Genomic DNA, 22,718 nt, shown 5'->3' with positions numbered 1-22,718 from the left:
CAAGATTAAATACCTTGGTATTCTGTTTTCTAACTCCATCTCATCCTCGGTTAAATTGAATCTCTCGGCAGTTATTTCCAGGATTGATCAGTCACTCTCAGCCTGGAATCCCTTATTTTTATCCTGGTGGGGTCGTTTGGACTCAATCAAAATGATGATCGCCCCTATTTTAATTTACACCCTCTCTATGCTACCGGTTCACATCCCCACGTCTTACTTTAAAAAAATTGACTCTCTTCTTTCTCGCTTTCTCTGGAAAGGTAAGAAATCCAGAATTTCCATTGCCTCCCTCCGTAAGCCTAAATCCAATGGTGGGGTTAACTTCCCTGATTTCCGTCTTTATCATAGATCCTTCTCTTTACGTCAAGCCTCGAGATGGATCTCATCTACTCTCTCTCCTTTCACCCCCCTCTGGCTCCTTATTGAACAATCTTTACTACTACCCTTCTCTTTTGCCGAGGTGATGCGATTCTCTTCCAGGAATCCTTTTTCTCTGTGTCCCCTATTCAAACATACCTCTTCTCTTTTAAGTCCTTTGGTTCTTCCCTCCGAGGTCACACGTACATCCTTCTTAAATTCTACTATTTGGTATAATTCTCTTATCCTTTTAAGAAATAGACCTATTTTCTGGAAAGCATGGAGGGTAAAGGGCATAATATGGGTCAACCAACTTTTTGACGGTATATCCCCTTGCTCTTTTCCCCAATTTCAACTTTTATTTCAATGCCCTCGCTCCTTTTTGCGGAAATTCACAACCCTCATGGCCATTATCCTTGATTGTTTTTACTCTCTTCCCTCCTCATCATCATCGTCGTCGTCTCCTTCTCCTCTTCTTAATATTCTTGCTACACTCCCTAAAGCATCTCTCATCTATAAATCTCTTGTATCTTCTAATCCCAATCGTGTCAAATCTAAAGTGGAGCTCGCTTGGGAAACTGATTTTTCTTGTACTTGGTCAACTACTCTTTGGGATAAGTTGTGGTCCAGATCTCTAAAAATCTCCCGCTCTGCTTCTCTTACTCAATCCTTATTTTATTTGTATCACAGGCTTTACCTTTCTCCTCTTTCTTTATCCCGTTTTTCTCCCTCCTCCGACTCCAAATGTTGGACTTGTTCTTCTTCTGATGCTGACCTTTTCCACATGCTTTTTCTTTGCCCTGTTGTCTCTACCTTTTGGGGGAAAGTGTGGTCATGCCTCTCCCGTATCTTCCCTCTTCCTTCCTCTTGTACACACTCACTTCTCTTTTTGGGTAGCCTTTCTGACTCCTTGAATCTCCCTGCTCATCTACACGGTCTCTTTGACCTCACACTTGCGCTTGCCTTCCAACATATTTCTTCCAACTGGAAATCTTTAGCTTCTATTTCCCTACAAGGCTGGTGGAATTCATTATGCCACTTTCATAGATTGGACGTTTCCTTTGCCTCCTCTTGTAAACCTGCTCGTAATGTTGATTTTTTCTGGTTGCCTCTTACCACGTATTTGGACTGCTTGGCCCTAAAGAAACCTATATGTCTCAATGCAGAAAATTTTAAACCTCCTTGAACGTCTCGAACTCTCTCCTTTGCTATTCACTATAAGTTTTGTTTAATATTTTTACCTGTTTTATGATGGTAATTGTGCATCGCTGACTTTTTACGACTTTTACAATCTGAATATGTGTCGTATTTTGTAGAATATTGTATGGTTTATTTTATTATCTTGCTATCCCCCTTTCCCTCTTCCCCTCCCTTCCTCCCCTTTTCTTCCCCTCCCATTGGCCCCCCTCAACGTTTAAAATCCTCCTAAAATGCTTTGTGGTTTCCAATGCTGATATTAGCAGTATTAAGTTTCTCAATGGTTTTTGTATTGCAATCTGTGCTGATATCTCTCTTTTGGCTTCAATTCTTTAATAAAGCTTTCAAACATAAAAAAAAAAAAAAAAAAAAAGACTCCGACACATCCGGATCCAGGGAGACGCCCTCAAATGGATCACATCCTTCCTTACAGGACGAACCCAAAAGATCTGCCAACCACCCTCCACTTCGGAACCCAAGAGCATAATCTGCAGCGTCCTTCAAGGCCGCTCAATCAGCCCCACCCTGATCAACACGTACATGACGCCTTTGGCCGACATCATCAGAACCTACGGCCTCAACATCATATCCTACACAGACGATGCCCAGCTCATCCTCTCGCTCACAGAAAACCCTTCCACCACCAGGACCAACTTCCACAACTGCATGACGAGCCTCACCGACTGGATGAAGATCTACTGCCTGAAGCTCAACATGGATAAGACGGAAGTGTTGATTTTCTGAGAATAACACCTCTCGGTGGAACGACACTCGATGGCCCTCCTAACTCAGACGCACACCCACACCGACATATGGCACACGCAACCTCAGCATCACCCTGGACAGCAAACTCACCATGAAAGACCAGATCAATGCAGACTCCTCTGTCTGATTCCTCACCCTCCACATGCTCCAAAAGATCTTCAGAAGGCTTCCCATCAACACCAGGTAAGCTGTCACTCAAGTTCAAGTCACCAGCTGGCTGGACTACGGCAGCGCGTTCTACGCAGGACTCATCATCCAACTACTGAAGAGACTCCAGACGATACAGAACTCACCTGCCAGACTCATCCTGGACCTCCCTGGGAGGAACCATATCACCCCCAACTCAGGAGCCTCCACTGACTCTCCATCCAGAAAAGATGCCAATTCAAGATGTTGACCGACGCCTATAAGGCCGTCCACGACCAAGGGCCAGCATATATCAACGAAAGCCTGAACCTCCACCAACCCTCCAGACACCTGCCCGTCACCTCCGTCTCTCACACTCTACACATCCGCCGAAGCAACAGTGGAGAATGTTCCTTCTCCTACCTCACTGCAAAGTCCTGGAACGACCTCCCCCTGCACCTCCGAACATCATCCTCTCTCCCTGATTTCAGAAAAGGAATCGAGACCTGGCTTTTCAGCTGATCCCAGCAAGAGCCCAGTGCCTGGATACCCTCACGGGTGATTAGCCGTGCTCTATAAATTCAAGTTTATTGATTGATTGATATCTCACCTTCAGGAGTTCCCACGCTGGGGCCTCACACTTCTTTTCCATTGCTGTTATCAGGGCGTTGAGAGAGGTGATTTGATTGATCAGTTTGGTGATATTTGCATTTTCTACTATGGTGATTTTCTTCTCCATCTCCTCCAGTTTTTCACAAAGTGTTTGCTCCTGTTCTTTCAGGAGTTGCCGCAGTTTTTCAAACCCAGATACAATTATATTCTTCTCAGTTCTTAACTTGTCCTGTCATAAGCAAAAAAACAAAAGCTGGTTAGATATTAAAAAGCTTCCTACAAGCTGTCCCTATAGAGGGAGTTATGGGGGGAGGGTGGAGGGGTTGAAAGCTATTTAAAAAAATCAGAACACTAGCATGCTTCTCCCAATTTCTGAACTGCAGCCTCTTACTACCTTCACTTTTACTGTCTTACATCCTTCTCCCACTCCTGCCCTCCCCCTGTCCTCAGACACCTCAAGAACTGTGGGGAGGTCAGAATTTGAGAGACTGCAGAGAAGTTAGATCCATAAAGAAAGTGCAAGGAAGCGAACCCACCACAGGCAGAGACAGTCAAAGACCCAGAGACAGGCTAAGTGGAGACTGGCTGAAGTCAAGTGTGAGTGGATATGACTAGCACAATAGAATTTAAATGAGGGGGGGCAGTAAGTTTGAGCCTTGGGATGAAAGAGAGGATGCAGGTGGTGTGCAGGCTGCCCCTGTCCTGCCAGGACTCTGGAAATGTTCGCTCAGAAGGAGACGCAGAGGGTGTGTCCTGCTATGACTCTCATTTAGACTGATAGGGAATCACTGATGTGGGTTTTTCCCGTTCAGAATCATAAAAAAATGATGCGTATTCTGTTCTTGAATGGAGAACTACCAGATAAATCAATGTTACTGCACTAGTTTCTGTCAGTAATTCAGCAATTCCTATAGAAGATGGGTGAGGAGTTTGGTTAGAAATCTGTTCTTATCTTAAGATAAGAGACTGTGTGTTATCAGGTGAGGTACGTCACACTGTGGATTAGCGCAGGAGCCTGTGTGTTATCAGGTGAGGTCTGTCACACTGTGGCTTAGAGCAGGAGCATGTGTGTTATCAGGTGAGGTACGCCACGCTGTGACCTAGAGCAGGAGCCTGTGTGTTATCAGGTGAGGTATGTCACACTGTAGCATAGAAGCCTGTGTTATCAGGTGAAGTATGTCACACTGTAGCTTAAGGCAGCATTGTGTGTGCTATCAGGTGAGGTATGACACACTGTGGCTTCGAGCGGAAGCCTGTGTGCTATCAGGTGAGGTTTGTCACACTGTACCTTACAGCAGGAGCCTGTGTGTTGTCAGGTGAGGTATGTCACATTGCAGCTTAAAACAGGAGCCTGTGTGTTGTCAGGTGAGGTATGTCACACTGTAGCTAGGAGCAGGAACCAGTGTGTTATCAGGTGAGGTACGTCACACTGTAGCTTAGAGCGGGAGCATGTGTGTTATCAGGTGAAGTATGTCACATTGTGGCATCGAGCAGGAACATGTATGATATCAGATGACGTATGTCACACTGCAGCCTAGAGCAGGAGCCTGTGTGTTATCCGGTGAGGTATGTCACTGTAGCTAGGAGCCTGTGTGTTATCAGGTGAGGTATGTCACATTGCAGCTTCGGAGGCTGTGTGTTATTAGGTGAGGTATGTCACACTGTAGCTTAGAGCAGGAGCCTGTGTGTTATCAGGTGAGGTATGTCACACTGTAGTGTAGGAGCCTGTGTTATCAGGTGAAGTATGTCACCATGTAGTTTAAGGCAGGATTGTGTGTGCTATCAGGTGAGGTATGTCACACTGTTGCTAGGACCTAAGTGTTTTCAGGTCAGGTATGCCACACTGTGGCTTTGAGTAGAAGCATGTGTGTTATCAGGTGAGGTATGTCACACTGTTGATAGGAACATGTGTGTTATCAGGTGAGGTACGTCACACTGTTGCTAGGACCTGTGTGTTTTCAGGTGAGGTATGCCACACTGTGGCTTAGAGTAGAAGTCTGTGTGTTATCAGGTGAGGTATGTCTCACTGTTGATAGGAACATGTGTGTTATCAGGTGAGGTACGTCACACTGTGGCTTACAGCAGGAGCCTGTGTGTTATCAGTTGAGCTACGTCACACTGTAGCTTGCAGCAGGAACCAGTGTGTTATCAGGTGATGTATGTCACACTGTACCTTAGAGCGGAAGCCTGTGTGTTATCATGTGAAGTATGTTACACTGTAGGTTAGAGTGGGAGCCTGTGTGTTATCAGGTGAGGAATGTCACACTGTAGCTTAGAGCAGGAGCCTGTGTGTTATCAGGTGAGGAATGTCACACTGTAGCTAGGAGCCTGTGTGTTATCAGATGAGGTATGTCACACTGTAGCTTAGAGCAGGAGCCTGTGTGTTATCAGGTGAGGTATGTCACACTGTACCTTACAGCAGGAGCCTGTGTGTTATCAGGTGAGGTCTGTCACACTGTGGCTTAGAGCAGGAGCCTGTGTGTTATCAGGTGAGGAATGTCACACTGTAGCTTAGAGCAGGAGCCTGTGTGTTATCAGGTGAGGTATGACACACAGTAGCTTAGAGCAGGAGCCTGTGTGTTATCAGGGGAGGTATGTCACACTGTAGCTTAGAGCAGGAGCCTGTGTGTTATCAGGTGAGGTACGTCACACTGTAGCATAGGAGCCTGTGTTATCAGGTGAAGTATGTCACACTGTAGCTTAAGGCAGCATTGTGTGTGCTATCAGGTGAGGTATGTCACACTGTTGCTAGGAACCTGTGTGTTATCAGGTGAGGTATGTCACACTGTACCTTACAGCAGGAGCCTGTGTGTTATCAGGTGAGGTATGACACACAGTAGCTTAGAGCAGGAGCCTGTGTGTTATCAGGTGAGGTATGTCACACTGTGGATTAGCGCAGAAGCCTGTGTATTATCAGGTGAGGTTTGTCACACTGTACCTTAGAGCAGGAGCCTGTGTGTTATCATGTGAAGTATGTTACACTGTAGCTTAGAGCGGGAGCCTGTGTGTTATTAGGTGAGGTACATCACACTGTAGCCAGGAGCCTGTGTGTTATCAGGTGAGGTTTGTCACACTGTACCTTAGAGCAGGAGCCTGTGTGTTATCATGTGAAGTATGTTACACTGTAGCTTAGAGCGGGAGCCTGTGTGTTATTAGATGAGGTACATCACACTGTAGCCAGGAGCCTGTGTGTTATCAGGCGAGGTATGTCACGTCACACTGAAGTTTAGACAAAGGTTCCAGTGGATAATCAGGAAATAGTATAAATGATAATACTGCACAATCGCAATCACACTGTAAGGACTATAATGTCAGGGGGCAAAATGAATTCTCTACACAGTACATTCAAATAATTTTTTATGAAAGACAGCAATCAGTATATACACTTCATTAAATCAAAAGCGCAAAACTTGTGCGCAGTGTCCCCAAGTGAAACATGGAACCAAAAAGTGACTGTACATTGTGAAACAAATTTCTTGATACAAGGTTTCCATAAAATGATGTAGAACTGCCATGTGGGTACAATTTAACAACAGTCCACATATACAATGATGCAGGCTGGGTAATGGTCCGTCCTATGCACTGGTCGACGGCGTTTCGACCCTTCTGCAAATGTGGGGTCTCTTCAGGACTGTCAATACAGGGACATCTAAAATGAATTAATAGAAATTAGCAAAAGGCCCATATACCGGCACTGATGCGAGAAACTATAAAAAGGACTTGGATATGCACTAATTACCTGAATTATGAAATTGATCTTAGTGACGTAGTGGTGCCTTGTGAAAAGTGAAAAAGAGGAAATGAACTCACGAGAGGACCCAGCCGGGTTCTTGATTAGTATATTCAAGGAAGGAAAAGGATAATATTACTGCGTGAATAAATACTGGCACTGATTACAATATAGAGCACAGAAGTCATAGTACTCCGCATGAATAATAAGGATACCTCACGAGATGGAGCGTTGGCTTTACGTTGATGTATAAGGTTCTTGCTATCGCTGTGATGCACAGTCTTTCGTTAAATACTCCACTCAGTGTAGCCACATGTTCACAGTAGGTGGAATCATAGTGGAATAGCTATAGAAATGGAGGAATGATGAAGCGTGAGAGAATGCTTGTGTCAAGCAAACAGTTAAAGATTAAGGGCGGGAAAATTAAGTACAATGCTTGAATCGCGTTACCACTTACTTCAATATAATGCGGGCAGACGAATCTCCGAGGATAACGCTACTGACCCCCTGGATCTGGGTTCGTTACTGGTACGGTGACAACGAACGACTGCGCTGTGAGGTACGTCACACTGTAGCTTAGAGCAGGAGCCTGTGTGCTAACAGGTGAGGTATGTCACACTGTACGTTGGAGCACGAGCCTGTGTGTTATCAGGTGAGGTATGTCACACTGTACGTTGGAGCACGAGCCTGTGTGTTATCAGGTGAGGTATGTCACACTGTGACCTAGAGCAGGAGCTGTGTGTTATCAGATGAGGTATGCCACACTGTGACCTAGAACAGGAGCCTGTGTGTTATCAGGTGAGGTATGTCACACAGTACGTTGGAGCACAAGCCTGTGTGTTATCAGGTGAGGTATGTCACACTGTGACCTACAGCAGGAGCTGTGTGTTATCAGGTGAGGTATGTCACACTGTACGTTGGAGCACGAGCCTGTGTGTTATCAGGTGAGGTATGTCACACTGTGACCTAGAGCAGGAGCTGTGTGTTATCAGGTGAGGTATGTCACACTGTACGTTGGAGCAGGAGCCTGTGTGTTATCAGGTGAGGTATGTCTCGCTGTGGCTTAGAGCAGGAGCCTGTGTGTTATCAGGTGAGGTATGTCACACTGTGGCTTAGAACAGGAGCCTGTGTGTTATCAGGTGAGGTATGTCACACTGTGGCTAGGAGCCTGTGTGTTATCAGGTGAGGTATGTCACACTGTGGCTTAGAACAGGAGCCTGTGTGTTATCAGGTGAGGAATGTCCCACTGTAGCTTGCTGCAGGAACCAGTGTGTTATCAGGTGAGGTATGTCACACTGTAGCTTAGAGCGGGAGCCTGTGTGTTATCAGGTGAGGTATGTCACACAGTAGCTTAGAGCAGGAGCTGTGTGTTATCAGGTAAGGTATGTCTCGCTGTGGCTTAGAGCAGGAGCTGTGTGTTATCAGGTAAGGTATGTCACACTGTGGCTTAGAGCGGGAACCTGTGTGTTATTAGGTGAGGTATGTCACACTGTGGCTTAGAGCGGGAACCTGTGTGTTATCAGGTGAGGAATGTCACACTGTAGCTTGCAGCAGGAACCAGTGTGTTATCAGGTGAGGTATGTCACACTGTAGCTTGGAGCGGGAGCCTGTGTGTTATCAGTTGAGAAATGTCACTCTGTGGCTTAGAGCAGGAGCCTGTGTGTTATCAGGTGAGGTATGTCACTCCTGTGGTGTGTCACTAGTATACAGGTAGACAGTTGTGCTCCTGTGCTGTGTCACTAGTTTACAGTAAGAGGGTTGTGCTCCTGTGATGTGTCACTTATATACAGGTAGAGGGTTCTGCTCCTGTGCTGGGCACTAGTATACAGGTAGTGCCAATTAAGTCATCTTGATGAAATTGCTGAAGAAACACGGATCAGTCATAGTCTCTAAGGAAACAACACGTTTGCAATAATTGTTTTAGAGATATTTAAAGGTGTGCACCATGACAAATCTAATATGCACCCTATTTTGCTAAGTTTTTAATATTATTGGCATATATGTTGCATACAGAATTGTAATAATGAAAGTTTATGTTATTAAATTGAGAGACGTATACCTCATCACTACCATGATTAATTAACGTTCTGTGAGTTTGATACAATGCAGGAACCTTTAATCCGCTCAAGATGAAGGAAAGGTCTTTTGTGACATCGGGGGACGGGTAAATCAATTATATGCTTCACTGTTGATTTAAAGGAATCCTCTCTCATAGTCAATTTTTAATTCAGAGTCCTCTTCCTTGTTGTTTCGACCCTCTGTGGACCTATAAGGGTCTTCGTCAGGACAGGGTTCCTAGCTTCAGGACCTGTTCACAATCTGCATCCTAAAGAGTGACTGGACAAATAATGTCCTGCAATAGGGTAAGGGGCAACTGCCAATGGCAACCATAGTTCTCCGTCATGTTTTGGACAGTGTTTCTACCCTTTGTGGACTTCTGTAGCGGTCTTCATCAGGACAGGGAGTTGGGGGATCTGTTGGCAATGTGAAAATTCTACCAACTGAGTCCCAGAGCGTGATTGCCACAGAAGGTAGTCAGTGATCTGTACGGTAGGGTATGTTAGGACGGGAATGTCTTCAGAATGATAAACAGGGGTGTATGCCCGCAGTGAGTGCCTGACTGTATGTGAAACTGGTATCCTGACCTTGCCTGGCCGTGTAATCATGCTACTATAACCTGTGCAGAATCCTAGGCCTATCCTTGATAATGTGAGTTTCCGAACCTGTTTGCTGATGTGGAGGGGCGCGCCAAGCGTGCGGTCATCACTGATATGACACTACTTCCCTTGTCCTGAGTTAGCCACATAAAGTGGTTGTGGCCTCGTACCAAGTTTTGTGGATCATTAGTTATGACCCGACCTCTTTCCTGTGTCCAATGAGAGTGCAGTCTATTGTACTGCTTTGGTGTGAGCCCCAGACCCATGTGCTAACCTTCCGTGTGCATGTCCAGTGCACATGTGTACAGTGGATGTGCAGCACATGTGTGGCAATAGGAATCTGTATATAGTGAAAGTCTGATTAGTGGGGCCAGTGGCACCCATTTTGTATCCCTCTGGCACAAGATGGAGTGTGGATACAGCTTTCCAAGACATGGAAGTGCATTGACTGCATTCCTGCGGCTTGAGGGTGGATATCCAGGCACTAAAGTGAGTGAGGACGGAGACAGGGCTACCCTTGGGATTGAAGTTTAAGTCTTGTTCGCAAAGCGCTGCTGATTAGTTCTTCCTGTGCACTGCCTTTGAGTAGATGGTAATAGTGAAGGGAGGGACAGCAGTTTTTGTTGTTAGGACAGGAATTATTTTAGCAGGACCGGCCCTTTTGTCCCTCCTAACTGCTTCAGGAAGGCTGATGACAGCCAGGGGCAGAGATCTCACACTTCATTGTGCCTCTGTTTAGGATACTCCTGCTTGACGCCAGCATCATTGCCGCCCCCTATGAGTGTAATCACCTAACACAAAGACAGCGTCTTAGAGACAGCTTGAATATTACATTTGAAAAAGAATCAACAAAAAACAGTTCCAAAGCCTGAGAGCGGATCTGCTTCCCCCGTCACCAAAATGAGTACAATAAAGTAGGACCCAAATCACCCGCTTTCGAGATCATCTTGACGGGAGTGCTTTGTACGGTAGCCGGATCGCTGTGTGACCAGGGCTGGTATCTGCACAACAGACCGTCTCCCAGAGCTGAGGGAAAAGCACCCGAAGCATGCATCACATTGAGTAAGAGCTGAGGACCTGCCTGGCACACAGGGGCCTGCATCACTTTCAGGAGAGCTGAGGACCTGCCTAGCACACAGGGGCCTGCATCACTTTCAGGAGAGCTGAGAACCTGCCTAGCACCCAGGAGCCTGCATCACTTTCAGGAAGCGCTGAGGATCTGCCTAGCACCTAGGAGCCTGCATCACTTTCAGGAAGGGCTGAGGACCTGCCTAGCACCTAGGAGCCTGCATCACTTTCAGGAAGAGCTGAGGACCTGTCTAGCACCTAGGAGCCTGCATCACTTTCAGGAGAGCTGGGGAGCTGCCTAGCACCTAGGAGCCTGCATCACTTTCAGGAAGGACTGAGGACCTGCCTAGCACCTAGGAGCCTGCATCACTTTCAGGAGAGCTGAGGACCTGCCTAGCACCTAGGAGCCTGCATCACTTTCAGGAAGGGCTGAGGACCTGCCTAGCACCTAGGAGCCTGCATCACTTTCAGGAAGAGCTGAGGACCTGTCTAGCACCTAGGAGCCTGCATCACTTTCAGGAAGAGCTGAGGACCTGCCTAGCACCTAGGAGCCTGCATCACTTTCAGGAAGAGCTGAGGACCTGCCTAGCACCTAGGAGCCTGCATCACTTTCAGGAAGGACTGAGGACCTGCCTAGCACCTAGGAGCCTGCATCACTTTCAGGAGAGCTGGGGACCTGCCTAGCACCTAGGAGCCTGCATCACTTTCAGGAAGGGCTGAGGACCTGCCTAGCACCTAGGAGCCTGCATCACTTTCAGGAGAGCTGAGGACCTGCCTAGCACCTAGGAGCCTGCATCACTTTCAGGAAGGGCTGAGGACCTGCCTAGCACCTAGGAGCCTGCATCACTTTCAGGAAGAGCTGAGAACATGTCTAGCACCTAGGAGCCTGCATCACATTCAGGAAGAGCTGAGGACCTGCCTAGCACCTAGAAGCCTGCATCACTTTCAGGAAGAGCTGAGGACCTGCCTAGCACCTAGGAGCCTGCATCACTTTCAGGAAGGACTGAGGACCTGCCTAGCACCTAGGAGCCTGCATCACTTTCAGGAGAGCTGAGGACCTGCCTAGCACCTAGGAGCCTGCATCACTTTCAGGAAGGGCTGAGGACCTGCCTAGCACCTAGGAGCCTGCATCACTTTCAGGAAGAGCTGAGGACCTGTCTAGCACCTAGGAGCCTGCATCACTTTCAGGAGAGCTGGGGACCTGCCTAGCACCTAGGAGCCTGCATCATTTCAGGAAGAGCTGAGGACCTGCCTAGCACCTAGGAGCCTGCATCACTTTCAGGAGAGCTGGGGACCTGCCTAGCACCTAGGAGCCTGCATCATTTCAGGAAGAGCTGAGGACCTGCCTAGCACCTAGGAGCCTGCATCATTTCAGGAAGAGCTGAGGACCTGCCTAGCACCCAGGAGCCTGCATCACTTTCAGGAGAGCTGAGGACCTGCCTAGCACCTAGGAGCCTGCAACACTTTTAGGAGAGCTGAGGACCTGCCTAGCACCTAGGAGCCTGCATCACTTTCAGGAAGAGCTGAGGACCTGCCTAGCACCTAGGAGCCTGCATCACTTTCAGGAAGCGCTGAGGACCTGCCTAGCACCTAGGAGCCTGCATCACTTTCAGGAAGAGCTGAGGACCTGCCTAGCACCTAGGTGCCTGCATCACTTTCAGGAAGAGCTGAGGACCTGCCTAGCACCTAGGAGCCTGTATCACTTTCAGGAATAGCTGAGGACCAGCCTAGCACCTAGGAGCCTGCATCACTTTCAGGTAGAGCTGGGGACCTACCTAGCACCTAGGAACCTGCATCACTTTCAGGAAGCGCTGAGGACCTGCCTAGCACCTAGGAGCCTGCATCACTTTCAGGAAGCGCTGAGGACCTACCTAGGAGCCTGCATCACTTTCAGGAAGAGCTGTGGACCTGCCTAGCACCTAGGAGCCTGCATCATTTCAGGAGAGCTGAGGACCTGCCTAGCACCTAGGAGACTGCCAGTGAGAGAGGGAAGGAGAGTGTCACGTGCTGAAAGAGTACTGCCTGTCAAGGAGAGAAGCCCAGCATATCCTCGGCATGAGAAACACCCAGAGAAAGCGACTGCCGGTCGGAGAGAGGACAAGAGTTATCTGTGTTGTGTGGGATCTCCCAGAGCAGCGCCGAATCATTCAAGTGAGAATCACCACTGGGTCGTACGATGCCCTGATAAGTGCCTGCTGCTGCCTGGTATCAAACCTGCCCAAGAAGAACCACCAGCAACGTTGATGGAAAGAACTGATCCGACCTGGGAAGCTGCAACTGCCAATGATGACCATCCGCTGAAGACTAGACCCTCAGGCTGCAACTGCTATGAGCAAGTATCTGTGTGCAACGGGCCTTAGAGGCCACAGCGGCCACAGGAATGGGTACTCTGAGCAGCCACCGCAGAGCAGGTATAGCAGGGAGAGAAATCTGCAGTCTGAGCAATACAGCTTATGCCCGTGTGAACTCTTGGAGGCAAAAGCCATTGAACTGATCTACGCAGCAGCCAGTGGGGTGACCCAGAGCGAACCGAGTCTGTGCTTGAATAAAGCCTATGCCCATATGATATCAACCAATCAAACAGGATTTATAGAACGCGGCTAATCACCTACGAGGGTATGCCGGCGCTGAGAACATACAGGAGACCACAGACATTACAAATTCTACAGAGGGAGAAGGGCACCAGAGAGGGTGCTGTGCTTTTTGGGGGATTGTACATTGCAACCCTGCAACTGTATTTTTATTAAACTGTGTGGTGTTTCCCTTTATTTGGGCTTAAAGGACTTTATTTCTTAAGAACAGGGCTAGACATAACATTATAGTGTCTGTTGGTTGACTGTTGAGTTCTGAATGCCTGCCCCGCCCTCTGCCTCCGTGAGAAGCCTTTGACTGCTCGACCTCGCTATCCTGGGAGTCAAGTGCAGAGGGGGATGTCCTTGACCCAGTGTCGAGCCATAGGAGGACAGACCCCAGGACACCAGAGGCAAATGACCTCAGTAGTACACATTCACAGATGAATATCTCCAGACTGTGTCTACACAAAGCCATCAGATTCACACTCTCACTTACACCCATACATACACATATTGAACACAGAGATGCATATGTAATCTCACTGATGTATAACTCCAGACCTATGTACACACAAGCTCACAGACGCACACACATACAGACTGATGTATAACTCCAGACCTGTGCGCACACACAAGTTCACAGACGCACACACATACAGACTGATGTATAACTCCAGACCTGTGCGCACACACAAGCTCACAGACGCACACACATACAGACTGATGTATAACTCCAGACCTATGCACACACAAGCTCACAGACGCACACACTTACAGACTGATGTGTAACTCCAGACCTATGCACACACAAGCTCACGGACGCACACACATACAGACTGATGTATAACTCCAGACCTATGCATACACAAGCTCACAGACGCACACACATACAGACTGATGTATAACTCCAGACCTGTGCACACATAAGCTCACAGACGCACAAACTTACAGACTGATGTGTAACTCCAGACCTACACACACAAGCTCACAGACGCACACACATACAGGCTGATGTATAACTTTAGACCTGTGCACACACAAGCTCACATACGCACACACACAGAGATGCCATGTTTTTGCCAACTCACAAATACCACCAGAATATGCGATAAGCAAACCCCTAGACAGGCATTCACATATGCAAGTACAAACCCACATCCAATAAATCCAGACTGAACCATACACAACCCTCAAACACACATGTACAGATATGAGCACATGCATCTGGATACTCTATGGCTCAACATGTATACATGCATACGAAGACACACAGAAACACTCGTTCCTGCCCACAAAAACACACAAACACAGAGATGAGTTGACATGCATGCACTCCCATGAATAACTCCAGGACCATCCATACATGAATACATAATTAAACACGTACACATAAGCATGAATATGCACGCACACACATACGGGTGCACGCACAAATACACACACTGGTATATACTCACAGCCAGCTAATGCGATATCTGTGCACACACACACTAACACACACCAGTATGTAAGTACTACCTTAAGGTCAGAAGAGTAATTCTTGTTTTTATTTATTTTTGGACAAGCCCTTGGCTGATTTCAGTCCCAATATCCAAGCACAGTGACCCCGGTCAGTATATTTATTTGGAGGGGATCATGACGCAGTCTGTAGGGTGACTCATCAGCCTCTGTGTGTCACCACAAAGACACGGCACAGACACATACAGACACACAGAGACACAGCACTCACTGCAGCCTCTCACCCTCATGGTTTTATATTGATCCTCTTCCTTGACTTTAGACTCCAGAATATATTCCTCCTCTTTCTTCAGAAGACGCCGCCACTCTTGAAGTTTTACCTGCAGGGATGAGAGTGCAAGAAATAAATGTATATTTGTAGAGTGTGGTCTTACTCACAAAAAGGAGTCACTACAGTATCTGCCACACATGCCCAGACTGAATGTACCAGTCATACATTAATAGTGCAAGTACCAGCCACACATATGCAGATTGTAAGTACTAGTCGCACATATCAGGGTTGTGAGCACCAGCGCCAGTGTCACAGACAAGGACACAGACAACGGTGTCACTTCTTTGGTCCTGTTCTTGCCTAGAAAGACACTGTGCTCACTTTGAGCCGAACTGCATGGAAAGATTTAGATTTGGAACTACTTTAAAAAAAAAAATTTGGCCTAGAGACATTATGACATATTTTAGAACAACACACAACCATGTGAAAATATCTAATCTAACACATTTTTATCAGTGCAATAACCATGTGTGCAGCCCATATACCAAGAATAAACAGGAAGCATATTTGGCTAAAAGAATGTAAAAAGGTACATTATATGTGAATTTCTTGATTGATGTTCATTAATGCATACTGTGCAGTGACACAACCTAGTTTCAACCTCCAGCCTGGTTCACACCCTCCTTCAGGCACATCCTGGGCCTCCTCAGCCCTAAAATTAGATGCTTCCATACATAGATCACACACTCAAACCGGGACGAGGGAGGCTTGCAGTCACACACCAGACACTCTGACCCTCACTGTTAGTAATTCTACAAGACCCAACTCTTTCAAGCTCCTCTCCTGCTATTGACCTCTAGCAAGCTCCAAAACAGCGTCCTCGGTATACACTAACGGCCTCCATTCAACGCAGCCACCACACATTCTTCGAAGACTTCCACTTCTAACACAAAATACATGAAGGACGCATTCTACACACTTCTAAAGACACTGGAAATTAAACAGCTATCAATAACCCAACACAAAGTCAACACACCAGGCCTCTTTCTATCAGCATCTCCCAATATCTGCGGCTACACACCTATAGCCCTCGACTGGACTGACCACCTTTCCATCCTCAACTGGACCGACCACCTTTCCATCCTCAACTGGACTGGCCACCTTTCCGTCCTCAACTGGACCGACCTCCTTTCCATCCTCAACTGGACAGACCACCTCTCCGTCCTCAACTGGACAGACCACCTTTCCATCCTCAACTGGACCAATGCATATACTACACCTGAGTATCAAGGACAATCGAAAAGAAGAATAGTTACCTTCCACTCCATCAGACTTCCTTCTGTAATACATTCATTGACCTGCCAGGCACTTCAGACCACCACAGATGTCAGAGCGTAACGAAAACAAACCTGCCATACGAAAACAGGAGAAGCCAAACACCCTACTAAAAACACCAACTATAACTGCAGGTCCTTCATCATAGCAGCTAAATTCTGTTACTACAAAACCATCATCAGTGAGGCAACCATCGGAAGCAAAGCCCTCTTCAAGGCTGTCTAGCATTGAACCAATCCTCTCTCAGAACCCACAGTCCCTGCATCAGTCGACAAATGCAATGCCTTCAAACAAATCAGATCAACATTATCACCCCCTCCACACTCGCTCCGCTTCCAACCATCCCCCATTGCCACGCCACCCAATGGATCGTCAATCCAGTCTCACGCATGGATCTCCCCAATATCCTACACTCTAGTCTAAGAAACCTCCGATAAAGACGAGACACTTCCTTCATCCATCATCAAATTGCTTCAAGGAGAGGCCCTTAAGCCCTTCTACCACACTGTCAACATCTTCTCAGCCATAGGATACTTTCAAGCACTGTTATGAGAAGTCAGATCTTTCCACTGCCAAAGAAACCATCCCAGGGCCCAGCCGACTTCACAAACTTCTGGCCCATTAAGCACCTTCCATTTATAGGGAAGAACAACAAGAAAGCAGTTGCCATACTCTACAGCGGCACTTGTGCACGGCTAATATTCTACAGGACGACCAATCTGTCTTCAGATCATGCTGCAGCCCTGACACAGCCACACTCCAAGCAGACGACAACACCCTCCTCCTCAACAACAAGAAAAACTCCTGACATCACGGTCCTGTTCCTGGACCTCTCTGCAGCCTTCGACACAGACGACCAGCCAGCTTTGATCGACACCCGGAAACAACAAGTGGGATTTTCAGACCCGTTCTTGAAATGGTTCACATCCAACCTCACCAGCTGGCACCAGTTCATGCAAATAGGTTCAGCAAGACCACTGAAAATCCCCGTCTCCTGCAAAGTACCTCAGAGCTCCATCCTTTCTCTCTTCATCTTTAACCTCCACATGGGATCTCTGGGATCCATCCTTACAGACAGCAGCATCAAGACCCATCAGTCTGCAGATGATACTCAACGCTACATAAAATACATGGGATCTCTGAGATCCATCCTGACAGACAGCAGCATCAAGACCCATCAGTCTGCAGATGATACTCAACGCTTCATAAAATACATGGGATCTCTGGGATCCATCCTTACAGACGGCAGCATCAGGATCCATCAGTGCAGATGATACTCAACGCTACATAAAATACATGGGATCTCTGGGATCCATCCTGACAGACAGCAGCATCAAGACCCATCAGTCTGCAGATGATACTCAACGCTACATAAAATACATGGGATCTCTGGGATCCATCCTTACAGACAGCAGCATCAGGATCCATCAGTCTGCAGATGATACTCAACGCTACATAAAATACATGGGATCTCTGGAATCCATCCTTACAGACAGCAGCATCAAGATCCATCAGTCTGCAGATGATACTCAACGCTACATAAAATACATGGGATCTCTGGGATCCATCCTTACAGACAGCAGCATCGGGCTCCATCAGTCTGCAGATGATACTCAATGCTACATAAAATACATGGGATCTCTGAGATCCATCCTGACAGACAGCAGCATCAAGACCTGTTGGAAGGCGGACCCCGAGGAGTCGGCGAGACCACCAAGGGGGGCCCTCTCACTGCACGAAGTAGCCGAGCGCTGTCCAAGAAGTCTCCTGAGAGATCCTTCTCCTACCACGTACTAGCACAGTAACACCACCACACAGGACTCAAGGAGGTTGTCTTTACGACAAGCAATTCTTTATCAGCAATAAAAGGTTACGAGTTCAATATTTACACGAAGGGATCGAGGGATCCACCAAAAGTCTCAATGTCTCTTTGGAAGGGTAGGGGTAGCGGGACAGTCTTTGGCAGGAATGCGGTACGAGGGTACCTGGGGCCCAGTTCTTATCCTCAGCTGGAGGACCTCCGATCTCGGAGGGGTCGAGCCGCGACGGCGTCAGCAGGGCTCTGGCGTACAGTTCGTGGAGAGCCGCGATTCAATCAGCAGGGCTCTCAAGATGGTCTTCTGCTCAGCTCGAGCCGCGACGTCGTCAGCAGGGCTCCGAGGAAGGTTTCAGCGAGGTTGGGCCGCGACGGCGTCAGCAGGGCTCCGATGTTCCAGGTGGTTCAGATTGTTCACAAGAGGGAGCCGCGACGCAGTCAGCAGGGCTCGTGATGGTTCCGACAAGAGTTCTTCTCCGTGGGGTCAGCCGCGATTCAATCAGCAGGGCTCTCGATTCCGGGATACAACTGCCGAGCTGTGGTGGGGTCGCCCCAGATATAGGTCTGGAGCCCTTTGATGTCCGGACCTAGGCGCCCGAGGGGGGCGGAGTGGCCGGGTGGAGGTGGCCAGACGCCCAGCAGGAGAGGCGCCAGGCCCAAGGGAGTTGCAGGGCGATCACACCTCGAGAGGGGAGGACAGTTGGGGGTCCCATCGATACTGTCCTCCGCCGGGGGCGATGAATGGTTCCTGCGGCACCCCCTGGCCAGTTCGTGGTGCCTCGATGTCGGGGCTTCGCTGGGGTCGAGGCCGGGTTGAGCGGGGTCGCGCTGGCTGGTGCACGGTGTGACGTGGATGCCAACAAGATGGCGGAGCCACGAGGAGTATGCGACCACGCGCAGCTCCGGGTGAAGGGCCTTGGTGCAGTTCAGACGGGTGGCCCGTGAAGGCCGGGGCGGGGAACGGGCACAATCCAGGGGGTTAAGGACCACGCCACGAGGCCGGGTCCAACAGGCATCCCCCCCAGCCGAAGGCATGGAGAGTCACCCATCTCCTTGGGGATTCTCCTCGTCAAGGCGGAAGAAGCGGGACAGGCCGTCGGCGTTGGCGTGGTCATTGCCGGGCCGGTGTTCGACGTCAAAGTCCATTCCTTGTAGCGAGATGGACCACCGCAGCAGCTTGGGGTTCTCGCCCCGCATTTGCATTAACCACCGCAAGGGCCGGTGGTCGGTCTGGACCCGGAAGTGGGTGCCAAAGAGGTAGGGCCGGAGCTTCTTGAGGGCCCACACCACAGCGAAGGCCTCACGCTCAATAGTGCTCCAACGTTGCTCTCGGGGCAGTAGTCGTCGGCTGATGAAGGCCACTGGTCGGTCGAGCCCTTTTTCGTCGGCTTGGGATAGGACGGCCCCGATCCCATACTTGGAGGCGTCTGTCTGTACCAGGAACTCCTTCTAGTAGTCCGGGGCTTGCAGCACCGGAGCAGTACACATGGCTGTCTTTAGGGTGTCGAAGGCTGTTTGGCAGCGGGGTGTCCAGTGTACCTTCTTGGGCTGCTTTTTGGACGTTAACTCTGTGAGGGGGCCAACAATGCTCCCATAGTCCCGATAAACCGCCGGTAGTATCCGGTGAGGCCCAGGAAGGCCCGGACAGCGGTCTGGGTAGTGGGGGGTTCCCAGGCCTGGATGGCTTCTATCTTCGCTTGGAGGGGGGCCACCTGCCCGCTCCCCACTTGATGGCCCAGGTAGGTCACGGATCCGTGGCCGACTTGACATTTGCTGGCCTTGATTGTGAGCCCGGCCCGCTGGAGGGCGGCCAGGACGGCTTTCAGGTGGAGGAGGTGCTCGGCCCAGTGGTTGCTGTATACGGCAATGTCATCTAGATAGGCCGCGCTGAAGGCCTCAAGCCCGGCCAAAACCTTGTTCACCAGTCTTTGGAAGGTGGCCGGGGCGTTCTTCATTCCGAAGGGCATCACCCGAAAGTGGTAATGCCCATCTGGGGTCGAAAAGGCGGATCTTTCTTGGGCGCCGGGGGTGAGCTGGATTTGCCAGTACCCGGCGGTGAGGTCCAGCGTGCTCAAGTAGCGAGCGGCCCCTAGGCGGTCGATGAGTTCGTCGGCCCGGGGTATCGGGTGTGCGTCGGTCTTGGTTACTGCATTCAGGGCTCGGTAGTCCACGCAGAATCGCAACTCTGGGGGGTGGCCGGGAGCTGCGGCCTTGGGCACCAGGACGACAGGGCTGGCCCACGGGCTGTCGGAAGGTTCGATGACCCCCAGGGCCAGCATCTTCACTACTTCGGCCTGGATGCAGGCCCGCACTCGGTCAGGCACCCGGTAGGCTCTGTGTCGTACGGGGGGGCTCTCCCCGGTGTCGACGTCGTGGACGCACCAGTGAGTCACCCCCGGGGTGAGCGAGAAGAGGGCTGCGTAGTCCCGCAGCAGTCGCTGGCAGTCGTTGCGCTGTTCCGGAGTCAGGGAAGAGGCGAGTTGGACCCCTTCGATCGATCCGTCATGAAGGTTGGTCTGCAAGAGGTCGGGCAGGGGTTCGGATTCGTCCTCGCCCCCCTCGTCGGTCGCCAGCAGCAGGCTCAGTTCGGTCCGGGCGAAGTGGGGTTTTAGCCTGTTCGCATGTAAGACCCGGAGGGGGTTCCGGGGGGACTCCAGGTCGACCAGGTAAGTGACGGGACTTTTCTTCTCCACTACCTTGAAGGGCCCGGCCCATTTGTCCTGGAGGGCGCCGGGTTCGACCGGGGCCATGACCCATACTTTCTGTCCGGGCTCGAATTCTATGGTCGAGGAGTTCCGATCGTACCACCGCTTCATGTCCTCCTGGCTGGCCTCGAGGTTGGCTTCGGCCATGGCACGGAACTTGCGGGTCTGATTCCGGAGAGTCAGGAGGTATCGGTAGACGTCAGGAGGGGCGCCTTGGGGCTTGATTTCCCAACCCTCCTTGACCAGGCTGAGCGGTCCGCGGACCGGGTGTCCATACAATAACTCGAACGGGCTGAACCCCAGGGATTTCTGCGGGACCTCCCGATAGGCAAACAGGAGGCACGGCAGCAGAACATCCCATCTCCGCCGGAGGGGCTCTTCCAGGCCCTGGATCATCCCTTTTAATGTTCGGTTGAACCGCTCAACCAGTCCGTTCCCCTGAGGGTGATAGGGGGTCGTGAACTTGTATGTGACCCCGCACTGCTGCCACAGGGACCGCATGTACCTGGAGATAAAGTTCGTGCCGCGGTCGCTCACCACTTCGCGGGGGAATCCCACTCGGGAGAAGATCCCCATCAAGGCCCGGCCTACCACAGGGGCCGTTATAGTTCTTAGCGGGACCGCCTCCGGGTACCTGGTGGCGTGGTCCACGAGGACCAGGATGAATCGGTGGCCCAGGGCGGTTTGGGGGTCCAGGGGCCCCACAATGTCGATTCCGACCCGTTCGAACGGGGTGCTGACGGCTGGAAAGGGCCGGAGGGGGGCCTTGACCCGACCCCCCGTCTTCCCGCTGGCCTGGCAGGTCTGGCAGGACCGGCAGTGGTTGTCCACGTCTCTCCGCATCCGGGGCCAGTAGAAGTGGGTCACCAGACGACTGTACGTTTTGTCTTGCCCCAAGTGTCCGGCGAGGGGCACATCATGTGCCAGGTTGAGAAGGAACTCCCGGAAGCGGAGGGGGACCACCAACACGCGGCTGGTCCCGAGTTCTGCCACCTTCTGTTCACTGTACAATAGGCCCTCGGCCCAGTAGACCCAGTGGGTGCCGGTCTGGTCACCGTTGGCTTGCGTGGTCGCCTGTTGTCGGACCCCCTCGAGAGAGGGACAGGACTGCTGTTCTTGCTGGAACTGCTCTCGGGTGGGGCCCCCTTCATCTCGCCATGGTGTCAGTTCTGGTAGGGCGCTCGGGCACGCCATCTCTTCGGGGGAGGATTCGCTGGGTCCAGGGTCGATGTCTGCCTCCTCCTCGCTGCTGGTGGGAGAGGGTGCGAGCCCCTCGGCTTGGGCGGCCCCGGAGGTCGAGGATGAGCGGGGGGCCCGGGCGGTCATGGACCGGGTGATGGCGCAGGCCCAGTCAGCCAGTCCCAACATGCGGAGGTGCTCCCGTCGCTCCACTTGAGCCCAGGGGGAACTCTCCAAATCGTTCCCCAGGAGACAGTCGACAGGGGCGTCGTCGCGCACCGTCACCTTCAGCAGGCCCGTCACCCCTCCCCACTCGAAGGGGACCAGGGCCATCTGGCACAGGCTTTCACTGTTGTCGGCCGTCCGTACGGGGCACAGGACATTCGGTAGAATCTGTTCAGGGGTCACCAGGTGGCAGCGGACAGCGGTGATACTGGCGCCTGTGTCACGAAGGGCTTCGGCCCGTTGTCCATTGACCGTGACCTGCTGCCGGTACTTCTGGGAGTTGCTTGGGATGGGGGTGCAGGGTACCATTTCTCGGCTACCCAGGCAGACCAGAGACATGGCTGCCGGCTCCCACTCAGTGTTTCCTCGGTCGAGGGTCTCCTCTTCCTCTTCTCCTTCTCCCAGGGCGGCGGCTGCCAGCTGTCGGGGCGGGGGCCCGCCGGCCCCGTTTCTTCGGTTCAGGGGGCAGACCGGATCGCTGGCATAGTGTCCGGTTTGTTGGCAGCCGTAGCAGATCACTGGTGGCCGTGGTGCGGGTCTGGCCGGGGGAGCCCCCCTTCGGGCTAGGCTCGGGGAGAGTTGTTGCTGCGGTGGCCCTCGAGGGGGGCTCCTGGGTGCCCCGGCGGGAGGGTCTCGGTTCCTGT

General features: G+C 50.7%; 1 protein-coding gene across 1 annotated transcript in view; it reads right to left on the bottom strand.

The window, feature by feature from the left end:
• The window catches only part of LOC146869406 (E3 ubiquitin-protein ligase TRIM39-like), a 156,178-nt gene that overhangs the window by 116,186 nt on the left and 17,274 nt on the right, over positions 1–22,718 (bottom strand). Inside the window, exons 2-3 of the mRNA XM_085599752.1 lie at positions 14,828–14,923; positions 3,056–3,286 (exon numbers count right to left, since the gene is read on the bottom strand). Coding sequence (XP_085455878.1) covers positions 3,056–3,286; positions 14,828–14,923 — 327 coding nt within the window. The remainder of the gene's footprint in view (positions 1–3,055; positions 3,287–14,827; positions 14,924–22,718) is intronic.

The sequence above is a fragment of the Triturus cristatus genome, chromosome 1_1, assembly GCF_964204655.1.
Source record: "Triturus cristatus chromosome 1_1, aTriCri1.1, whole genome shotgun sequence".
Classification (NCBI taxonomy): Eukaryota; Metazoa; Chordata; class Amphibia; order Caudata; family Salamandridae; genus Triturus; species Triturus cristatus.
The sequence above is the reverse complement of the archived record's forward strand: the minus strand, read 5'-3'. Positions and strand labels throughout refer to the sequence as shown.